This window comes from Alosa pseudoharengus, unplaced genomic scaffold, assembly GCF_046254945.1.
Source record: "Alosa pseudoharengus isolate Yale_2024_CS ecotype anadromous, Long Island Sound unplaced genomic scaffold, YU_APseudo_1.1 YU_APseudo_1.1_scf_20, whole genome shotgun sequence".
Lineage (NCBI taxonomy): Eukaryota > Metazoa > Chordata > Actinopteri > Clupeiformes > Clupeidae > Alosa > Alosa pseudoharengus.
This window is the reverse complement of record NW_027468664.1, coordinates 32560750-32580300: the sequence shown is the minus strand read 5'-3', so window position 1 is coordinate 32580300 and position 19551 is coordinate 32560750. Positions and strand designations below refer to the sequence as shown.

At 47.2% G+C, this 19551-nt stretch overlaps 1 protein-coding gene across 1 annotated transcript in view; it reads left to right on the top strand.

Annotated features, from left to right (window-relative positions):
• The window catches only part of slc2a13a (solute carrier family 2 member 13a), a 121032-nt gene that overhangs the window by 28581 nt on the left and 72900 nt on the right, over nucleotides 1-19551 (top strand). Inside the window, exons 2-3 of the mRNA XM_076297451.1 lie at nucleotides 1094-1253; nucleotides 7210-7418. Coding sequence (XP_076153566.1) covers nucleotides 1094-1253; nucleotides 7210-7418 — 369 coding nt within the window. The remainder of the gene's footprint in view (nucleotides 1-1093; nucleotides 1254-7209; nucleotides 7419-19551) is intronic.

Genomic DNA, 19551 nt, shown 5'->3' with positions numbered 1-19551 from the left:
CTCGCCCTCGGCCAGACACCTTCTGTGCATTTTGTCTCAACATGATTTGGGTGGGTTTGTTAAAACAAATTAAGGCGATGTGGCTCAATGCAAGCTCTACCTGGGGGCCGTTGTGTGTGTAGGTGTGTGTGTGTGTGAGCTCTACCTGGGGTCCTGTGTGTGTGTGTGTGTGTGTGTGTGTGTGTGTGTGTGTGTGTGTGTCCATGCATCCAGACGTCTCTTACCCCTGCTGTAGTGAGTGGAATGCAGACAGGTGTGTGCTGGTGAATGCATGTGTTGGTTGATGTGCAGTGGCTGGTGTTCTAACAAGCTTTGAGAGAGAAAGGGCTAATGTGATTTTATTGAGTTTTATTGACCTCATAATTCTAATATGTGTCTTCTGCTTTCCTCTCTGCTTCCATCCTCTCCTCCCCTCCTCTCCCCTCTTCCTCTCTTCTCTCCTCTGCTTTCATCCTCCTCTCTCCTCTCCTCTCCTCCCCTCTTCCTCTCTTATCCTCTCCTCTCCTCCCCTCTTCCTCTCTCCTCTCCTCTCTTCTCCTCTCCTCCCCTCTTCCTCTCTTCTCTCCTCTGCTTTCCTCTCTGCTTCCATCCTCTCCTCCCCTCCTCTCCCCTCTTCCTCTCTTCTCTCCTCTGCTTTCATCCTCCTCTCTCCTCTCCTCTCCTCACCTCTTCCTCTCTTCTCCTCTCCTCTCCTCCCCTCTTCCTCTCTCCTCTCCTCTCCTCTCTTCTCCTCTCCTCCCCTCTTCCTCTCTTCTCTCCTCTGCTTTCCTCTCTGCTTCCATCCTCTCCTCCCCTCTCCTCTCCTCTCCTCTCACCTCTCCTTTCCTCCCCTCTCCTCCTCTTCTCCTTTCCTGTCCTCTCTCCTCCTCTCCTCTCCTCCTCTCCTCTTCTCTATATTCTCCCCACTCATACTTTCTTCTCCCCTCCAACCTCCCACTTTTCTTCCTCTCCTCTCCCCTGCTCCTCCACTCTTCCTCTCCTTGCCTCCACACTTTCTCCCTGTCTCTCTCTCTCCTTCCCTCCGTCTCTCTCTCTCCCTCCCTCCCTCTCCCTCTCTCCCCCTCTCTCTCTCCCTCTCTTGTCCTGTCCCCAGGTATAGCCTCCATGACGGTGCCGGTGTATATTGCGGAGTCGTCTCCCCCTCACCTGCGTGGTCAGCTGGTGACCGTGAACACGCTCTTCATCACTGCCGGGCAGCTCATGGCCAGTCTGATGGGAGGAGCTTTCAGCTACCTGCACCGCGGCGGCTGGAGGTGAGATCTTCATCCCTCCCTCGTCCTGGTCATCATCCACCTCATCCCCCTCCTCTTCCGCTCCCTCCACCTCATCCCCCTCTTCTTCCTCTTCTTCCTCTCCCTCCACCTCATCCTCCTCTTCTTCCTCCTCGTTCTGCATGACCTCTTTCTCCATGTCCCTTTCATCTTCCTCCTCCTCCTCCTCCTCAACCCTTTCATCTTCCCCCTCTTCTTCCTCCTTGACCCTTTCATCTTCCTCCTCCTCCTCCTCCTACAGGTACTGTCAAAGAGGAGCTGTGTGTTTGTGTGTTAGTGGGTTCGACGTGTTTGCGGCAGGTGTAGACGATGGCAGGTGTAGATGGCAGGTGTAGACGGCAGGTGTAGACGATGGCAGGTGTAGACGGCAGGTGTAGATGGCAGGTGTAGACGGCAGGTGTAGATGGCAGGTGTAGACGGCAGGTGTAGACGGCAGGTGTAGACGGCAGGTGTAGACGATGGCAGGTGTAGACGGCAGGTGTAGACGGCAGGTGTAGACGATGGCAGGTGTAGACGGCAGGTGTAGATGGCAGGTGTAGACAGCAGGTGTAGACGGCAGGTGTAGACGGCAGGTATAGACGGCAGGTGCAGACGGCAGGTGTAGACGGCAGGTGTAGACGACGGCAGGTGTAGACGACGGCAGGTGTAGATGGCAGGTGTAGACGGAGCTGTTCAGTCTCTGTGGGCGGACTGTGCAAGTCAAGTGGTAAGTGTTTGTTATCGTGGACGCCATGTTCCTGTGGTGGACAGCAGTGGACATGCCCTCTAGAGCAGTGTTTCTCAAAGTGTGGTCCGCAAGCTATCCCAAGGGGTCCGTGAGCAGACATGGTAAAATATAATATAGATACCAGATATTGATAGATATTGAACCAACTTGTATGTAAATCCAAACAGTTCTGCAAGCTGCAAATACAATAAGCAAGGTGGTTCGGTGAGTAGGCCTATTGTGTAATACTGTACTGTAGGTTTACTCTTTCTTTTAGCTCGGTGGTCCGTGAGTTTTTTTTTATTGGTTAAGTGGTCCTTGGTCTGAAAAAGTTTGAGAAACACTGCTCTAGAGTACTCTCCTCCGAGAGTACTCCGTGTGTGTGTGTGTGTGTGTGTGTCTGTGTCTGTGTGTGTCCGTCTGTGTCGGTGTGTGTGTGTGTGTGTGTGTGTGTGTGTCTGTGTCTGTGTGTGTGTGTGTGTGCGTGTGTGTGTGTGTGTGTGTGTGTGTGTGTGTGTGTGTGTGTGTGTGTGTGTGTGCCTTACCCCTGCACCCATGACACACACACACACGCACACACACACACACACACAACATCACATTAGGAATGCCATTATTTCTGTGGCCATGCCAACAGAAGAGGCAGGGAAATTAATCTATAAAGCCATGCCATTCACCGCTTCTAGAGGGGGACCATAAGCACTGAACACACACACACACACTCCCCTAGATCACACTGAACACACACACACACACACACACACACACACACACACACACACACACACACACACACACACTCCCCTAGATCACACTGAACACACACACACACACTGCCCTAGATCACACTGAACACACACACACACCTAGATCACACTGAACACACACATACACACTGCCCTAGATCACACTGAACACACACACACACACACACACACACACACACACTGCCCTAGATCACACTGAACACAAACACATTGCCCTAGATCACACTGAACACACACACACACACTGCCCTAGATCACACTGAACACACACACACACTCTCCCCTAGATCACACTGAACACACACACCTAGATCACACTGAACACACACACACTGCCTTAGATCACTCTGAACACACACACACTGCCCTACTGTAGATCACATCCTGGCTGTGTTGCCAACCTGCATTTCTATTCTTGTCAAATCAGAAGAAAGCGGACAATTAGTGGGTGTACAGTGTGCGAGCAGAGACAGCCACAGCATTTAAAACTGCCATTGTGTGTGATAAATAGGGCACCAGCGCAGTGTACCTTTCAAAGCTTGTTTGTGAGAGCAGAGGTAAATGTCACACAACACACACACACACACACACACGTCATTGCATAGTGTTGACTTTTAAACGCAAGAGGGGACGTTTGTTTGTTTGGGACCTGCTTTGCTGACCCGTGTCACCTGTGTGCGCCTTCATCAGGATCCTGTTGAATGTCAGGAGAGATGTCCATCTCCGCACGCCTCTGGCATTTGGACCGCTGAAGGCCACTGACAGATCTTTTGTGAAGAAGATAAGATCTCTCTCCGTCCCTGTAGTGAAATGTTCCCAAGATAGGAGGCGACTGCAGAACAGATTTGGATTAGAGTCGAAGTGGATCTGGCCCGAGTGTGGACCGGCTGCGGCCCGGATCTGGAATAGATCTGGTTTGGATATGAAGCAGATCTGATCCTACTGATGTGTGTTTGTGCAAAGCGTGAATCACATTTCACTGAACAGATGTTCGTTTGTGGGAAGGCTAGATCTCAGAAATGGCAGCATTTTTTTTCTCACCTCCCTCGATCCTTCACCACCCAAGTTGAAGTTCAGAAAACCAACGAACAGCTTGTTTCCCAGCCCTACCACGGGATGGCTGCTTAGAGTGTCATTAATCTGTGTGTGTGTGTGTGTGTGTGTGTGTGTTTGTGTGTGTGTGAAACCGACACTATGTGTGGGTGTGTGTGTGTGTGTGAAACCGACACTATGTGTGTGTGTGTGTGTGTGTGTGTGTGTGTGTGTGTGTGTGTGTGTGTGTGTGTGAAACCGACACTATGTGTGTGTGTGTGTGTGTGTGTGAAACCGACACTATGCTCCGACAGAACAACATAAATCAGCAGGTTTTTAGAAAAAAACCTGCACTTCTACCTCCACCTAGAGCCTGTTATTTGTTTTGCAAAAATCCACAGCTCCCGGTTCTTCTGGTCCAATCAGAGCAGAGATCTGAGATCTGACTGTCAATCACAGTCTGGTGCAGTCTGGTGCGCACTGACGAGCACAAACTCGATGAGAGGGTGCTCAGTGGTAGTGGGGGAGGGGCATGAGTGTTGTAAACATTCAAAATGTTGGCTAAGTCCCCTCAATCTGTCAGACTTGCCAACTGCAGCTTTAACGTGGTGAACAGGTCTGCAATACTGTAACAATGTGACCTCGTGGTCCAGTAGAAGCAGACGTCCAAACAGTGTATAAGGGTGTAAGATAATAACATTTATTGAATAAGCGGAGATATTCAGATAAACACCCAGTGGAAAATAAATCTATTTATGAATTGCGGAACAGATACACAATTAGACAAAACACAAAGCCAAAACAAAAATCAGAGTTAAATATAAAGCAAAGCCTTTACTGACTGTTATAATAAGCCGCACAGAAAAACACCGACACACAACCATGTCGACCTACAGTACACATAGAAATAACAGAACCTATGAGCACCTAGACTCTGCCAAGAAGAAAACTTAGCCTACAATGAGGAAACAAAAAGTAAATAATAAAGAAAAATATAGTGACAGAGTGGGTCACATTGTCACAAATGCTCGGGATCTACAGTACAAGCCTAACTAACAGGTTGGTGGGTATGTATTGCTTAGAATTGAGAGCTCTGACCCTGAAAGTTTTCGAAATCATTGGGTTTGTGAATTTGAGAAATATAACTGCTTCAGAGTGGTCTTGAGAGACCGCATAGTATACCACCACTGCAACACAGCACTGTTGAGAAATGTTGCTAAGTGCTCACGGCTTCAAGTCAGTATCTCTTTTGTTAAGCCTGACCGTTCTCAAAATAATAAATTCTTAGTGTTGTAACAATTATTAACCTTGAAAGGCGTCTGCTAAATCCATAACCATAACCATAACTATCGAAATGTGTCCAACTATGGCTTCTTGGGTCCTTGAATTTCAACGTGTTGAGCCTTTCAGTGTGTTGAAAAGGCCTTAAATCTGATGTTTAAGAAGGTGTGGAAAGCTTTTGTGTGTGTGTGTGTGTGTGTGTGTGTGTATACGTGTGTGTGTGTGTGTGTGTAGGTGTTAGTGTACTTTAGTGTCTGTGTAGTTTAGTGACCTGTTGAGTGATGCTGTGGTAATTGACGGGCTTTGTCTTGTCAAACATGGCCAGCAGGTCACTAGTCGGTATAGTAAAGTGTGTGTGTGTGTGTGTGTGTGTGTGTGTGTGTGTGTGTGTGTGTGTGTGTTTTAAATAGAGAGCAGTGGGAATGGTGGTGAATTAGGTTAGATTGGGTAGTCTGTGTAGTGAAGTGTGTTAGTGAGAGAGTGTGTGTGTGTGTGTGTGTGTGTGTCTGTGTGTGTGTGTTTTAAATAGAGAGCAGTGGGAATGGTGTAGTGGTGAATTGGGTTAGATTGGGTGGCGTAATGAAATGATCCGAACAGAGACGGCAGGCGATGACAGACCTCGGAGGAGTGCACACACACACACACACACACACAGCCTTCGCAGGAGTGTGAATGAAATCAGATTGACTTGTCGGTAGCGTCGCTCTCATACGTCCACACGCACAACTCATGCTCATTTGCGCTGCGGCTTTCTTCCTTCCTGTTCACGTCTCCTCCATTATCGCTCCCTCCATCTCTCTCTCCTTCTCTCTTTCCATCTCTCCCTCGCTCTCTCTATCTCTCCCTCGCTCTCTTTCTCTCTCTATCTCTCCCTCGCTCTCTTTCTTTCTCTCCATCTCTCTCTTTCTCTCCATCTCTCCCTCTCTCTCCATCTCTTCCTCTCTCTCTCTCCATCTCTCCATCTATCTCCATCTCTCCCTTGCTCTCTTTCTCTCTCATTCCTTTGTCTCTGTCTCTGCATCCCTACCTCATTTCTCTCTGCCTGCCTTGCTCTTTCATTTATTTTAATATAAGCCCTTTTTCCAAACGATTTTCAAGCGAATTAACTCACAATTCGATGTCATTTTGAGTGATATTAGAAGCCACATTTTCAATTCAACAGAGTGATTCTAGCGAATTGAAATGATGTTATAATGTCCGTTACAGTAATGCACATTTTCTACTGCGCTGCATTGTTTTCCATCAACAGATGTAGGGAATGGAACACTTCTAGTGACTGTGAGGTGAACGTCTTGGTATGCGTGAGACAAAATCCAGATTTTAGCGCTAACTTTGTGAACATTTTGAGCAGGCGTCACAGTAACTTACATCGCTCCAACCCTTTTCCATCACATTAATGTCGAAATAAACTCTCACTAATCCACCTCTGGCTAAACGTTACAGCGATATAAGTATTTTTTCATCACATGTGTCGCACCAACTTGATGTGCATCATTCTTAATCAAATGATCTTTGTAGTGGCAGAAGGCCTAGTAAGCGTTGCTGCCATGACAAAACGTGTTTTGTTTCCAGTGACGAGGCAACATGTACATGTATTCATTTAGCAGACGCTTTTTCTAAGTGACTTACATGTCAATCATATTACAAGGGCATTGTTACATAGTCCCCAGAGCAACTCAGGGTTAAGTGCTCAAGGGCACAACGGTGGAAGCCGGGAATTGAACCCACAACTTCTCCCTGGGCCAGCCGTGGCCTACTGGTTAGCGCTTCGGACTTCTAACCGGCTGAAGTGCCCTTGAGCAAGGCACCTAACCCTTCACTGCTCCCCGAGCGCCGCTGTAGCAGGCAGCTCACTGCGTCGGGATTAGTGTGCTTCACCTCACTGTGTGTTCACTGTGTACTGAGTGTTTCACTAATTCACGGGTTGGGATAAATGCAGAGACCAAATTTCCCTCACAGGATCAAAAGAGTATATATACTTATACTTATATCATATACTTTTCTGGCTACTGCATGCTAGCCCAGCTCCTTAACTGCCACGCTAAATCACCCCTCTCTCTCTTCCTCTCTCCCCCTTCTTCTCCTCTCTCTTTCTTTCTGCCCCCCTCTCTCCCCCTCTCTCTCTCTCCCTCTATACTCCTCTCCGTTGCAGGTACATGCTGGGTCTGTCGGTGGTTCCGGCGGTGCTGCAGTTCCTGGGTTTCCTGTTCCTGCCCGAGAGCCCGCGCTGGCTCATCCAGAAGGGTCTGACCCAGAAGGCCCGGCGCGTGCTCAGCCAGATCCGCGGGAACCAGAACATCGACGAAGAGTACGACAGCATCAAGACCAGCATCGAGGAGGAGGAGAAGGACTGTGGAGGAGGTGAGACTCAACACACACACACACACACACACACACACACAAGGAGTACGACAGCATCAAGACCAGCATCAAGGAGGAGGAGAAGGACTGTGGAGGAGGTGAGACTCAACACACACACACACAGCACACAAACACACACACACACGAGGAGTACAACAGCAGACCAGCATTGAGGAGGAGGAGGTGACACACAGCACACACACACACACACACACACACGTACACACACTTGCACGCACCTACACACACACACACACAAACACGAGGAATACGACGGCATCAAGACCAGCATCGGGCAGCAGTTGACCCTTCACATGTAATTCCAGCTGAAAGTTGAAATCGTCTTTCCTGTGTGCAGTCGAGTCTATCTAGTCTCCAGTCCCTTAAAGGTGTAGTCCCTGTCCCCGCTAATACACCTTCAGGGCTTTGTGTTCCTCCTCTGTGAATTTAAAGGTGTAGTTCCTGTCCCTGCTAATACACCTTCAGGGCTTCAGGACATGCATACAATCCTACACAGATATTCATGGTTCCTCTAGCTGGCTGTTAAGAATAAAAATAATGTTTAATGTCCACTTCAGTAAACAGAGAACACACCCAGACATGGAACCCATTCACAATACAGTAGCCACGTTTACATGGACAGTTTTTTGTAATTCCGGTTGAAAAATTGAGAAGATACAGCAGTTAATCCGAATGACCTTATACATGGCTGTTCATTCGGAATAGGAGCGGACTACACCACCTCTTTCATTCCGATTAAAATTCTGATCGGATCAGGAATTTCCATTCCGATTGAGGTGTTTATATGAGACTTTTTATACCGACATTAACATTTTGTCACAGTAGAGGGATAGTGTGTGTGTGTGTGTGTGTGTGTGTGTGTGTGAACATGTTGTCACAGTAGAGGGATGGTGTGTGTGTGTGAACATGTTGTCACAGTAGAGGGATGGTGTGTGTGTGTGTGTGTGTGTGTGTGTGTGTGTGAACATGTTGTCACAGTAGAGGGATGGTGTGTGTGTGTGTGTGTGTGTGTGTGTGTGTGTGTGTGTGTGTGTGTGTGTGTGTGTGTGTGTGTGTGTGTGTGTGTGTGAACATGTTGTCACAGTAGAGGGATGGTGTGTTCTTTGCCATTACATTCTTAGTGCAGTTGTTTTGGCAGTCATTCTTTATTATATGATATAACTGTTCATGGCACACACACACACACACACATACAAACACACACACACACACACACACAGAGTGGGCTTGGTGAGTTGAAAGCGGTGACTGAGCTGTCAATGCTGTGAGTAAACGGATGCAGTGAGAGGCAAGGATAAAGCCTAGATCTAATATCTACACTAAATCTAATATAAATCTAATAATCTAATAACACACACACACACACATACACACACACACACACACACACACACACACACACACACACACACACACACACATACACACACACACACACACACACACACTCTCTCTCTCTCTTCAGGAGAGGCGGAGGAGCTCCCGGAGTTATGTGCCAACGATGAGGCGTGGATAAAGCTTGACTCTAATATCTAATCTTAAACACAAACAAACAAACGCACGCACGCACGCACGCACGCACTGTGTGAGAGGCGTGGATAAAGCTGGACTTTAATATCTAATCTTATACACAAACACACACACACACACACACACACACACACACACTGGACTCTGACTCATGTTTCTCACCTCCATTATATCTGGGGGTGTTTTGTGTATGATAGCATGTGTGTGTATGTGTGTATGTGTGTGTGTGTGTGTGTGTGTGTGTGTGTGTGCTTGATGGTGTACAGTATTTGTGGGTATGTCATAATGCTTGTGTTTCTGAGTGTGTGCCTGTGTGGTTGTTGCTGCTGCGTGATTTTGATTGACTCATTCTATCATTCTATTCCTCTGTCTCTGATCCCCTGTGAGTGCGTGTGTGTGTATGTGTGTGTACCTGTATGTGTGTGTGTGTCTGTGTGTGTGCGTGTGTGTGTGTGTGTGTGTGTGTGTATGTGTGTGTGTGTGTGTGTGCATGTGTGTGCATGTGTGTGTATATGTGTTGCTGTAATTGTGTATTTATGTGTGCGTGTGTGTTTGTGTGGCTGTGATCGTGTGTGTGTGTGTGTTTGTGTGGGTTTTGCTGTATCCATATGTGTGTACTGTATGTATGTGTGTGTTATGTGTGTGTGTGTGTGTGTGTGTGTCCTGGGGGCTAACCTGTGACTGTGTTATATGCCTCCATGTGGGTCTAGTCCCTCCATAACTCATACGGTTGCCCGGTAACGTGGTTGGGATGGAAACAGAAGATGTCACCTGTGATAACTCTCTTGCCAGACGAGATAGGACAGGCCACTGGCCTCAGGTGACAGGAGAGGTAAACAAATGCTAGATAACAACAACAACAACAACAACAACTACTAAAAACATCAGTCTAGCTCCGGTGCTCTCCAGCCCGGGAGGGGAATCATGTGTCAGTGAGACCTCCCCCTTACAGGTGCACTGTCTCAACCCTGAGGTTGCATTCACACTGAGCTCTTAACTGGACCGTACCCCCCCCCCCCCCCCAGCCCTGACCTAGCTGCTCTCTGTTCACATTAAATTTTTGTTTGCGGACCTGCGTCTGTTAATGTCAGAAACACTAGCTTCTTTTAACCAATATTGCAACGTCACAAAAACGGCAGTTTATTTCCTGGTTTTGGAACAGATAGCATTCAAACTTCTAATGAACCGTACCCCAGACCACTGTTCTTACGAGTTCTAACGAACCGTACCCCAGACCACTGTTCTAACGAGTTCTAACAAACCATTAGCCTGGGTTTTCCCATGCTGCCTTACCCGCGCGATTTTATTCACGCTGCTAGGCAGCCTGGATTCCATGGAGCAAATTTTCGCCTCAGTTAGGGGTCCAATCACAGAAAGGAGGGAGGGCAGCAAGACGATGACGACACACCGAAGCCGTTATGAGCTACGTACAGACACATTTGATAGACATTCGGAGCGCCCAATAAACGGCTCTGGGCATTCGTAAACCACGTTTCAAATACAAGAAAATGAATGTCTAGTTCCCAGACCCCATCTCAATGAGATGAGGTCTGACGTTAGCCAGGCTAACAAACCATACCCCAGACAACTGCTCTAATGAGTTCTAACGAACCGTACCCCAGACCACTGTTCTAACAAGTTCTAAGGAACCGTACCCCAGACCATTGTTCTCTAATGGACCCTGGTCCGCATCCAGGTTCAGATTAGCAAAAGTCACCAAACCATCGATCTACGAACAAACTCGGATCCGGGCCAAATGGGCTAGTGTGAATGCCCCCTCAGGTTAGCTCCCAGGACACACACACGCACCACACACAGATAACAGACACACATATGAATACAGCAAACACATACACATACACACCACACACACCCGGCACGTATATGAAGTGGTCAGTTCAGAGTGACACCAAACACCATTCCCACACCCCACACACCAACCCCACACCCCACACACCAGCCCCACACCCCAGCCCCACACCCCACACACCAGCCCCACACCCCACACACCAGCCCTGTTATTCTACTTATTTAGGAGTTACTCTACTTATTTAGTTGAGTAAAAAACACAGGAAGTTACACATTTTAACTTCTTAACTATCAAAAAGTTTTTGCCTGAAATTGCACTGTGCCTATTTACAAGGGCATTGTTCCCACCTCTTCTGGGGCCTACCATCAAATGTTGGACCTCTATAGAAAGCTGAGAATCTCTAGTTTTCATAGGAAACAGTCTAAATAAATGTGTGATGTACTCACAAAGAGTTACAGAGGCTAGAATATAGTTTTTTCTTTCTGCCGGATTACAAGCATCTCTGAACTGACCACATTTCAGCCCTCTAGGTCTCTTGATATCCCTTAGAAACACAACTGAGCCCTAGCACCAGGTCTTGTGAAGTTGTGTGCAAAAGTAGATCAATATAGAATGAAAATATGAGTGCTTTAGACTATTATTTGCCAAGGTATGCCCATGCGTTTTGTAAAATGCCTATGGATACTCCCCAATAGGACTTTTTGTTATCCAAAATGCATACTGACAATCAAATGCTTACTGCACATGAACCCCTTTGTGTAGAAGCATAATCCTGGTCTCAAATGAAAGGTAACACTTTGAGGTTTCATGCTTGTATTTGGATTATACTTCAGGGGTTCTGATATGGAATGACTACACTAAATAGGGAATGATTACAAAAATGTCTCTATTTTTGCATTTACTTTGTTGGTTCAATGAGTGTGTATAAGATAGACTATACATCTGTACAACTAATATTGGATAACACAACATGAAGATTCAATTTCTATGGATTCTTGTGAATATTTCAGTACCCAATATGTTGCATCTACTTATTGTGCTGCAGCTACACTGCAGCCAGAAGTCAGGGTAGCACCAAAAGCGGAAGGGGGGGAGGGGGGCATTTTGGATCAAATTTAATTGAGACATAATAAGATTAATCTGAGAATGTAAAGCACTATACAGATTGTACATGAAAAAAGTTGTCATTTTTGGATTCCCAAGAGTCAAAGCTTTGAAATGGTGTATAACATTACTATGCTACATAGAAATATGGTGCATACAATTGATTTAGAATGTTAGGGGGAGGTGGGGGAGGGGGGTAACTGTCCCGCCGGCGGGACACTGAAAGTTAGTCACTTAAAATATTTCAAATGTGCTAGATGTCTGGCTGGTCATTAATGGATTTGTACTGTGATCATGTTGTTCAGTGTCATGAAGTGGCAGTGAAAGCTGAAAATTGAAACTAAAATGGATGTTCCACATTTCAGGCGTTTGGGGTTTTTACTTAAATGTCACCAGCTGTGTCCTGGTATTAGTGCTCAGACAGGAATGAACAGAGATGGGCAGTTTGTGCTAAGCCCCCCCCTTCTCTCTATCCTCATTCTCTCTCTCTCTACCTCTCTGTCTCTCTCCCTCCCTCCCTCTATCCTCATCCTTTCTCTCTACCTCTATTTCTGTCTCCCTCCCTTCTTCTCTCTATCCTCATTCTCTCTCTCTACCTCTTTTTCTGTCTCCCTCCCTCCCTCTCTCCATCCTCATTCTCTCTCTCTACCTCTCTCTCTCTGTCTCCCTCCCTCTTTTCTCCCCTCTCACTTTCTCCTCACTCTCTTTCTCTCTCTCTATATATATATATCCTTGTCTGTCTGTCTCTCTTTCTCACTCTATCTCTTTCTTTCTCCCTCTCTCTCTTACCACTCCCTCTCTCTGACTCTCTCTCACTCTCTCGCTCCTCTTTCAGACTCTCTCTCACTGTCTCTCCTCTCTCTCTCTCCCTCGCTCAGACTCTCACTCACTCTCTCTCTCCTCTCTCAGACTCTCTCTCTCTCCTCTCTGACTCTCTATCCCTTTGAAGTGTGTTTTATGTGCTATGTGTGCGGTCTAATTAGCGTTCATTATGAGTGCATTGTTAAGCATTTTTGGCACATAACTCTGGGAGCTCCTCCGCCTGAAGAGTGTTTGTGTGTGTGTGTGTGTGTGTGTGTGTGTGTTTGTAGCTTCTCTGCTTGAGTAATGGCCAATGGCCTGTGATTAGGGATGATAAATGTTTATATATAGGCCTTCATCAAGTGCATTTGTGTGTCATCGCACAGCATCAAGTCTCTTTCAGAGTATCACATGAGAGAGAGGGTTTGTGTGTGTGTGTGTGTGTGTACAAGAGTGTGAGTATGTGTACTGCATTTATGGAGAGTTAGTGTGTGTGTGTGTGTGTGTGTGTGTGTGTGTGTTTGTGTGTGTGTGTGTGTGTGTGTGGTCAGTATAATTCTCTCACGACTTACGTTCGATGAGTCAAAGACATCCACACACCGGTGCCTTTCAGGTGTAATTATGACAACTCGAATAAAGCATGGCCCTGTGAAATGTGTGTGTAGATGTATGTGTGTGTGTGTGTGTATGTGTCTTTGTGTGTGTGTGTGTGTGTGTTTGTGTGTGCGTGAGAGAGAGAGAAAGGGAAAGAAAGTGTGTGTTTTGGTGTGAGAGAGAGCGGGGGGGTGGGGGGTGCCTGTATACAGAGAAAGTGTCAATGTGTGTGTGTGTGAGAGAGGCAGAATGAGAGAGAAAGAGAGAGGAAGCGTGTGTGTGTGTGTGTGTCTTTATGATGTGTTCAATAGAGTCAAGCAGTGTGAAATCAGGGTGTACTGTAGCCGATGGCTTGATGACAGCTCTCCACTCATCTGTGATGAGACAGACCAGTCTCACAAACGCCCTGAGAGTGACTACAGCAGATCATAGGTTTGATTCTCAGTCAGCAGGAGTTAATGGCACACACACACACACACACACACACACACACACACACACACACACAGAGCACGTGGTCCGAGTATGACCTGTATTCTACATGAGAGTGACTACAGCAGATCATAGGCTTGATTCTCAGTCAGCAGCACAGCTAATAGCAAAATTCTCTTACTGACACATTTAGCAGCACAGCTAATAGCTAAATACTCTTACTGACACATTGAGCTGACACTTTTATAAAGCCACTTACTGCAATGGTCAGTATCCCTAGAGATTTGAATAAATATAATCATATTTTGATCTCCTTTATGTGTAGACAGTATGTTAGCATTGGGTATTAGTTTAGTGTGTCGCTATGATGTTAACATTGGCCATTAGTTAGTGTCACTACGATGTTAGCATTGGCCATTAGTTAGTGTGTCGCTATGCTGTTAGCATTGGGCATTAGTTAGTGTGTCGCTATGCTGTTAGCATTGGGCATTAGTTAATGTGTTACTATGATGTTCGGATTGACCAATAGTTAGTGTGTCGCTATGCTGTTAGCATTGGGCATTAGTTAGTGTGTTACTATGATGTTCGGATTGACCATTAGTTAGTGTGTCGCTATGCTGTTAGCATTGGCCATTAGTTAGTTTGTCGCTATGATGTTAGCATTGGGCATTAGTGCTCAGCCTAACCAGTGCTGTAAAGTCAGCCCACAGTCCTGCAGGAGATATGACACAGGCAGGCGGGCAGGCTTGCAGGCATTCATCAGCTGTGTGTTAATGACCCTCCTCAGCCAGATGAATAATTCATCAGGGTGAGATTGGGAGGAAGAACACTGCTAGCGCCCTGATAGTGTGTGGGATCTAATTGGAGCTGTGTGAACAAGTCTGCATACAGAACGATAGAGAGATGACATCTGAAAAGCTAGCATAGGTACATGCTCCTCTATGTTTAGCCGTGGCTACTGATTAGTGCTTCGGACTTGTAACCGGAGGGTTGCCGGTTCGAACTCCGACCAATAGGCTCGGATGAAGTGCCCTTGAGCAAGGCACCTAACCCCTCACTGCTCCCCGAGCGCCGCTGTTGTTGCAGGCAGCTCACTGTGTCGGTATTAGTGTGTGCTTCACCTCACTGTGTGTTCACTGTGTGCTGAGTGTGTTTCACTAATTCATGGATTGGGATAAATGCAGAGACCAAATTTCCCTCACGGGATCAAAAGAGTATATATACTTACTTATACTTACTTACACTTCAAATACTTATATTATACTTATACTTATATAGTGCAGATAATGGGATAATAATGCAAGTAAGCGCTCAGTGTACACCATCAGTGTACTGACGGAAGTTTGAAGTTTAAAGATGCCATCTAGAGAGCTAGCATAGGCACTGCTCCTCCATGTTTAAAGATGCCATCTAGAGAGCTAGCATAGGCTCTGCTCCTCACACCTAGAGAGCTAGCATAGGCACTGCTCCTCCATGTTTAAAGATGCCATCTAGAGAGCTAGCATAGGCTCTGCTCCACACCTCGCCTGAAAACTGACAAGAATATGCCCCCCCACACACACAGACACACACACACACACACACACACACACACACACACACACTTTCAGCTGAGAGATGGAGGTCACAGCTGGAAGCTCCACTAATCATACAGTATAAATTGATGTCTTCTTCCTCTGCATTTATCATGAAGATTAGCTTTGGCATTATTGGGGATATCTCATTCCCTTCCTCTGGGAATTTAGAATTCCCTGTAGCACTCTGCGGATGTTCTAAATACCGATCTGTTGTCCGATCGCTGTTCCCGCGACCTTTCGCCCGACAATGTGACGTCATGGGAGCGCCGTAACCATTTATACTTGTGCATGGTGGTTGCGACACTAGTTGCAGTATTCTCCTGAACTGAGGTGTCGCTGTTTTGAAAAGACTATCGCTACCTACTTTACACCGTGGAAGAAGAGTGTGAGCCATTATTTGACAATACCAGAGCTGTCAGTATTGGTGTCAATGTCAGTAGCGACTAAGCTAGCCTCTGTGATGATACTTCAGACTTCGGTTGCTGCTATTCACAACTAGGGGACTTCATCATCTAGTTTACAAGGTGTGTGCAGCTAGTTGGCTGAAAAATATTTTTTTTCAGGTCTTAGTAGAGTCCCTGGGTCCTAGTTCTTTCCTCTTAACTCCCTGTGTTTCAACTCTCGCTGGTTACTTTGTTAACTTATCCAGCAAACTATTAAAAATTCAGGATTGTAACAAACTGCAACTCTCGCTGGTAGCCTTGCCAAGTTAACTTCAGAATCAGAATCACAGTGCTAGAAAGTGCAAATGCAGTGCAAAAAGCTGTCTCTGAATCTGGATGTGCTGGTTCTGACAGACTTGTAACGCCTTCCTGAGGGGAGTAACTGAAAGTGTCCGTGGCCTGGGTGAGAGGAGGCCTGGGTGAGAGGAGGCCTGGGTAAGAGGAGGCCTGGATGGGAGGAGGCCTGTCCTGGGTGGGAGGAGTCCTTGATTATGTGTTTTGCTCTGCTGAGGTAACGGCATGAGGCGATGCTGTCCAATGTGGGCAGAGAGCAGCCAATGATGAGTCTGGAGAGCGGATGACCCTCTGCAGGGATTTTTTCTGCCCCACAGTGCAGCTTGTGTACCACACTGTGATGCAGTACGGCAGTATGCTCTCTATGGCAGAGCGATCAAAGGCCACCAGCAGTGTCTCCCTTAGGTTTTTTCTCTTTAGCAGTCTTAGACTTTAACTTCCCTCTCTTCTCAAACGGACTATTCAAACTTCATGACTACAGTCATTTTATTTAAATGACTCAGTTTAGTTAAGATGTGGGCTAGAATAAGTGCATCAGTGAGTGCTGTTTTTAACAGTTACGTGTCAGTTCAAGACGGCTGGTAAGTGCTAGGATCGGCAAGACTTGTTGTACAGTAAGTGATGCTATGAGAGGAGATGTTCTCTAAAGAGCTGGGTCTTCAGGAGTTTTTTGAAAATGGAGAGGGAGGACCTTGCCCTTGTAGGAACTGGCAGTGTGTTCCACCAACGAGGAACAACAGATGAGAAAAGTTTGGATTGGCCTGAGCCAACTGGTGGTAGAGCTAGACGTCGTTCGTCTGAGGAGCGCAGTGGTCTAGAGGTTGCGTATGACTGTATGAGGGCATTCAAGTAGGCGGGAGCAGAACCGGAGACTACTTTGTAGGCAAGCGTTAGAGCCTTGAATTTGATGCGGGCCGCCATAGGTAGCCAGTGTAGCTGGATGAGCAGCGGGGTAACGTGCCCTTTTGGGTTGGTTGTAGACCAGGCGCGCCGCCGTGTTCTGGATCATCTGAAGGGGTTTCACTGCGCAAGCTGGGAGACCTGTCAGAAGGGCATTGCAGTAGTCGAGTCGTGAGATGACTATTGCCTGAACCAGAAGTTGGGTAGCATCTTGAATCATGTAAGTCCTGATTTTCCGTATGTTGTAGAGTGCGAAACGGCATGACCGGGCGACTGAGGCAACATGATCTGAGAAGGTTAGTTGGTTGTCGAGAACAACTCCTAGATTTCTTGCAGTCCTGGTAGGTGAAACAGACAAGGAGTCAAATTTGATGTTGATGTCGTGGTGTATGGTAGGTTTAGCTGGGAGGACCAGCAGTTCAGTCTTTGAGAGGTTCAGCTGGAGGTGGTGTGCCTTCATCCACGTAGCTATGTCTGAGAGGCAATCTGAGATCTGTGCTGAAACCAAGGGGTCATCAGGTGGAAAGGACAGATAGAGCTGTGTGTCGTCTGCATAGCAGTGGTATGAGAAGCCATGCGAACGGATAATCTGTCCCAAGGACGTGGTGTAGATAGCAAAGAGAAGGGGGCCCAGCACTGAGCCCTGGGGGACCCCTGTGGTGAGATTTTGAGGTGCAGATAGCTGACCAAGCCATGATACGTTAAACGAGCGTCCTGTGAGGTAGGATTCAAACCAGGAGAGAGCAGAACCGGAGATTCCCATGTTAGCGAGTATAGAGAGAAGGATGCGGTGATTAACCGTGTCAAAGGCAGCCGATGAGGCTATATATACTAGGCTATATGAGAATGAGTACCGATGACCGAGCGGTCGCCCTGGCTTCTTTTAAGGCATCTGTTACAGACAGCAGAGCCGTTTCGTTAGAATGGCCGATTTTTAACCCAGACTGATTTGGATCCAGAAGGTTGTTCTGTGAAAGGAAGTCAGAGACCTGTTTGGAGACTGCTCGTTCAATGCCTTTGGATAGGAAAGGCAAGAGTGAGACAGGGCGGTAGTTCTCGACTTGAGCAGGGTTGAGAGAAGCCTTCTTAAGTAACGGTGTTACCCGGGCCATTTTGAACGCTGTTGGAAATGTGCCGGAGGTTAGCGAGGCATTGATCACATGTGTGATAGCTGAAGCGATGGTCAGGCTGATGGACTAAAGTAGGCTCGTAGGTATAGGATCCAGCGAGCATGTCAGGAGTCTAGATACTTCACTCTCGGAGAGAGGCACGAATGCTGAAAAAGATGTTCCAGTAGCCCCTAGAAGTTGTAGGAGTGCGGTATTTGAGTCAGATGCATTGAGTGGGCATGTAGAGAATTGACTGCTGATTGCCGCCACTTTGTTTGTAAAAAAATGAGGCAAGGGTATCCGCAAGGCTGGATGGAGGAGGCAGCTGAGGGTTGAGTAGCGATTTGAAGGTTGAGAAAAGTTTTCGAGTGTCTGTAGCGCTGTTGATTTTGTCATTGTAGAAAGCCGTCTTAGCAGCAGTGATGCTGAGAAAGAGGTCAGGAGTGTCTGGTAGTTTTTGAGGTCATCAGTTAGTTTGGATTTGTGCCATTTCCTCTCCGCGGCTCTGAGCGCTGGTGGCTTGGTGCGCTGCGATCAGAGGGTATCATTTAGCCATGGATGAGAGTGTTTGGATCGAGCTGGTCTTGTGGTAAGAGGGCACAGCTCGTCAAGACACGAGCTCAGTGTGGAGCAGAGCGAGTCTGTGGCCTCATTAACCTCCAGAGAGGAGAAGGTGTTGAGTGGAGGTAGACCGGAGGCAACCACAGAGGAAAAGTGCGTTGGAGACAGGTTCCGGATGTTGTGGCGGAATGTGACCATCAGCTGAGGAGCCGGGGGCTGTTCTGTCAGGCTGACGTTGAACTGGATGAAGAAGTGGTCAGTGGTGAGGCGTCACCATGAGGGTGTCTGTGCTGCAGTTCCGAGTGAGGATCAAGTCAAGCTCTTTGCCAGCTTTGTGAGTAGGTGGGCTTTGAACCAGTTTGAGGTCAAAAGAGTGGATCAGGGCCAAAAAGTCCGCTGAGCCTGGGGCGTCTAAGTGGATGTTCATATCACTGAGAACAAGAAGCGGACAGTCATGCTCAGGGATGGAGGACAGCAGAGTGTCAAGTTCATCCATAAAGTCGCCTAGTTGGCCTGGAGGGCGGTAGATGACCAGCACGTAGAGTTTTGCTGGGGCGATCACTGTGATGGCATGGAATTCGAATGAGACATATTTGTTTGAAGGCAGTAGCGGGGTGAATTTCCATTTGTTGGAGATCAGCAGGCCCGTCCCACCTCCTCGTCCAGATGGGCAAGGGGTGTGGGATAGTGTAAGGTTAGTGGAGAGTGCAGCCGGGGTGGCATTGTTCTCTGGTTTGATCCAAGTCTCAGTGAGAGCAAGGAGTTCCAACGAAAGGTGGTTGGCATAGCCAGCTACTGTATGAAGTCTGTTTTGTTGACTGCGGATTGATAGTTCCACAAGCCCATGGAGAAGGAGGTTTCTGTAGGTGAAGACCGTTTAAGTTGCTGGAGGTTAAGCAGGTTTCTGCCTCTTTTAGCATGATGCCGTTTTCGGCGATGGCCGGTGATAACAGATAT